A 2,656-nucleotide genomic window follows, 5' to 3' on the forward strand; every position below is an offset into this window, starting at 1 on the left:
AAAAATCTAATAAAAATAATGAAAAAATTGTGTAAATTTATAAAAAAAGGTTAAAAAATTAATATTTAATATTATTTATTTTTTATAACTTAAAAAATTTTTAATAAAAATATATTGGAATGTAATAAAAAAAATTGGAAAAAAAATATTTAAGAAAATAATTTTTGAAAATTCATGACATAAACATTTGTATTAATAATATTTTGAAATTTAACAATAGAAATAATTTGAACTCTTTATCTTTGTTTTAATAATTTTTATTTTTGTTTTTTCACAACTCGCTTAACATACTAGCGTATTACAAATTTCAGCTCGAATTTCCATATTTCTAAAAACTAAATTTAATAGATATAACCACCATTGGAGCCATACTGTGTCTCCACGCCAGACGAAGCGCCGGCACCGGCACCAGCACTCACATACTGTTGCACCGCATCATAAGAAACGGAGGGTGCGAACGATGCAGGTTGTGGCGAGCGAATAGCGGGACCTTGTGCTGCCGCCAAACTCACATGAGATTCGTGAGCGCCCACATTGTTGCCATAACTGTCGGTCAACAGGGTGTTGTGGTCGAAATATTGTACACCACCATGGGCGGCACCAGCGTCATCGTTGGCAGCACTAACACCAGCATCCACCTGTTGCTGTTCTACCTCGGCAGCACCTTCATATTGTTGCTGCACTTCATCCTGACCGTATGAGCCATAAGAGACGGCGCCGTCATCTTCGACTGGTGCAGCAGCTACGGGTTCTGGCTCTTGCTCTGGCTCTGGGGCTGGTGCTACTGGTGCGCTGTCATAACTGACGTGCACCTCTTGCGATTGTTGTCCATGTCCGTAATCGTGACTGTGTTGCTGACTGCTGTATGACACTGAACCGGCGCTGGGACCAGAGCTTGAACCGACGCTGGCGCTGCCACCAATAGCACCGAAGTGGGAACTGCCGCTTGAACCAAAACCGGCAGAACCACCAACAGCGCTGTAGTGAGAACTGCCACTACCGCCATGATGGCCAGGTTGTACAGGTGGCAAGTACTCGCGGTTCAAATGGCTGACATCGGCGGCTGCGCTGGCAATTAGTGCGAATGCGACGAGTAAGAGTTTCTGCAATTGAATTAGTCAATAATTAGATACCTTTAGGCGAGTTATTAAGATTTATTTGCTTAGATAGTATGCAGAATTGAAAAGTCGGGCTCTACTGAATATCAACATGACCAATAAAACCCTAAGATCAAGATGAAGGAGGCTATACGAGCATCGAAATCCACACAACGATTTCGGAAGATCATGAATTGAAGTCAATTGAGATAGATGGAACCCTTAAAGTATACATTCATATATAGGATTAACCGATTATGAACACCATTTGGTGCCGTTGAATTGTAATAAGCCTGAGCTTGATCTCAGGATCTCATCTCTTCGTTTAGTAGTTCAACTGTCAGTAGTCTGAGAGAACTGTTTGTAACTAACCGTATCCAAAGCGTGGAAAGACGGAGCAGTTATGATTTACTATATAACTGTCAAAGCTATGATATCCACATTTTGGGATGCTCATGCAATCTAATGATCAAACGGGAAACCATAAGCATGACTCTTATTAGAACGTCGTATATGTTTGAAGGGCGAAAGAAAGAGACTTTCCATTAAAAATCAATGGCTTCCCACGATAGTCGGTTTTACGTAGTTGGAACAAAACCATTCTTCTATCTGGTCAAGGACTATGAACTCGTCAGCATTCTCCAAAATTTCTGTATCTCCAATTAAAAATAGCCCGATGCCAAACTTGCATGATCTGGATTTGGAACTTTTTCCAACCTATTTTACGGATCTGTTCTTAGCGAACTGGGGTTGATGAAGTAAAAGGGAATTAAATTGTACCAGAAAAGTGGTAACGAAAAATAGGAATATTATTATAATTAGTGTATCTGTGGCCAAAGCAGCTACATACATATGTGTATTAAATAATGATTCGAACTTTTCCAGAACAAGATAACTTTTCTCTTCTTCTCTACTCCTAAACATGTTTTTGGTATTCTAAAATTAACTTAAAATTTGACTCAAACAATAATCATAAATTTTAACGATGTTAAAGGAACTTTTCAAAAATATCGGTTAATTGTTATCAATTATAAATTTATGTAATTCGATATCTTTTTTTAACCTAAATAAAAAATTCCAAATGTATCGATTAATTTTTATTAATTATCGATATATGAAATTCGATAAATTTTAAGTATCGAATGCAATCGATGAACCCTCAACATTTTACAAGAAATGGAGAATCTAACACAATAGCGAACAAATATTACATATCGATAACCGATAATCGACAAAAACATAGATTTAATTGAACTAGCTTTCACTAAGAAGTTATTTGTACTGAAATGTATTTTAATTGGTGACATATGTACATGCATATGTTTAAAAATCAATTTTTTTCACAATTTTCCAATATATCGATTAATTGTTATCGAATTTCGATAAATTAATTCGAAAATTTTTTAAACTTGTAAAATAAAATTTTCCAAAATATCGATTTATGTAATTCGATATATATTAAGTATCGAATGCAATCGATAACCCATAAACATCTTACAAAAGTGTGAGAGTATATCAGAATAGCGATTACATATCGATAACCGATTAATATATATAGT

At 35.8% G+C, this 2,656-nt stretch overlaps 1 protein-coding gene across 1 annotated transcript in view; it reads right to left on the bottom strand.

Moving 5' to 3' along the window:
- Positions 1-341: 341 nt before the first annotated feature.
- LOC120773677 overlaps positions 342-2,656 on the bottom strand; it is a 9,893-nt gene continuing 7,578 nt past the window's right edge. The window contains exon 2 of the mRNA XM_040102703.1: positions 342-1,103. Coding sequence (XP_039958637.1) covers positions 342-1,103 — 762 coding nt within the window. The remainder of the gene's footprint in view (positions 1,104-2,656) is intronic.

Source organism: Bactrocera tryoni, chromosome 4 (assembly GCF_016617805.1).
Source record: "Bactrocera tryoni isolate S06 chromosome 4, CSIRO_BtryS06_freeze2, whole genome shotgun sequence".
Lineage (NCBI taxonomy): Eukaryota > Metazoa > Arthropoda > Insecta > Diptera > Tephritidae > Bactrocera > Bactrocera tryoni.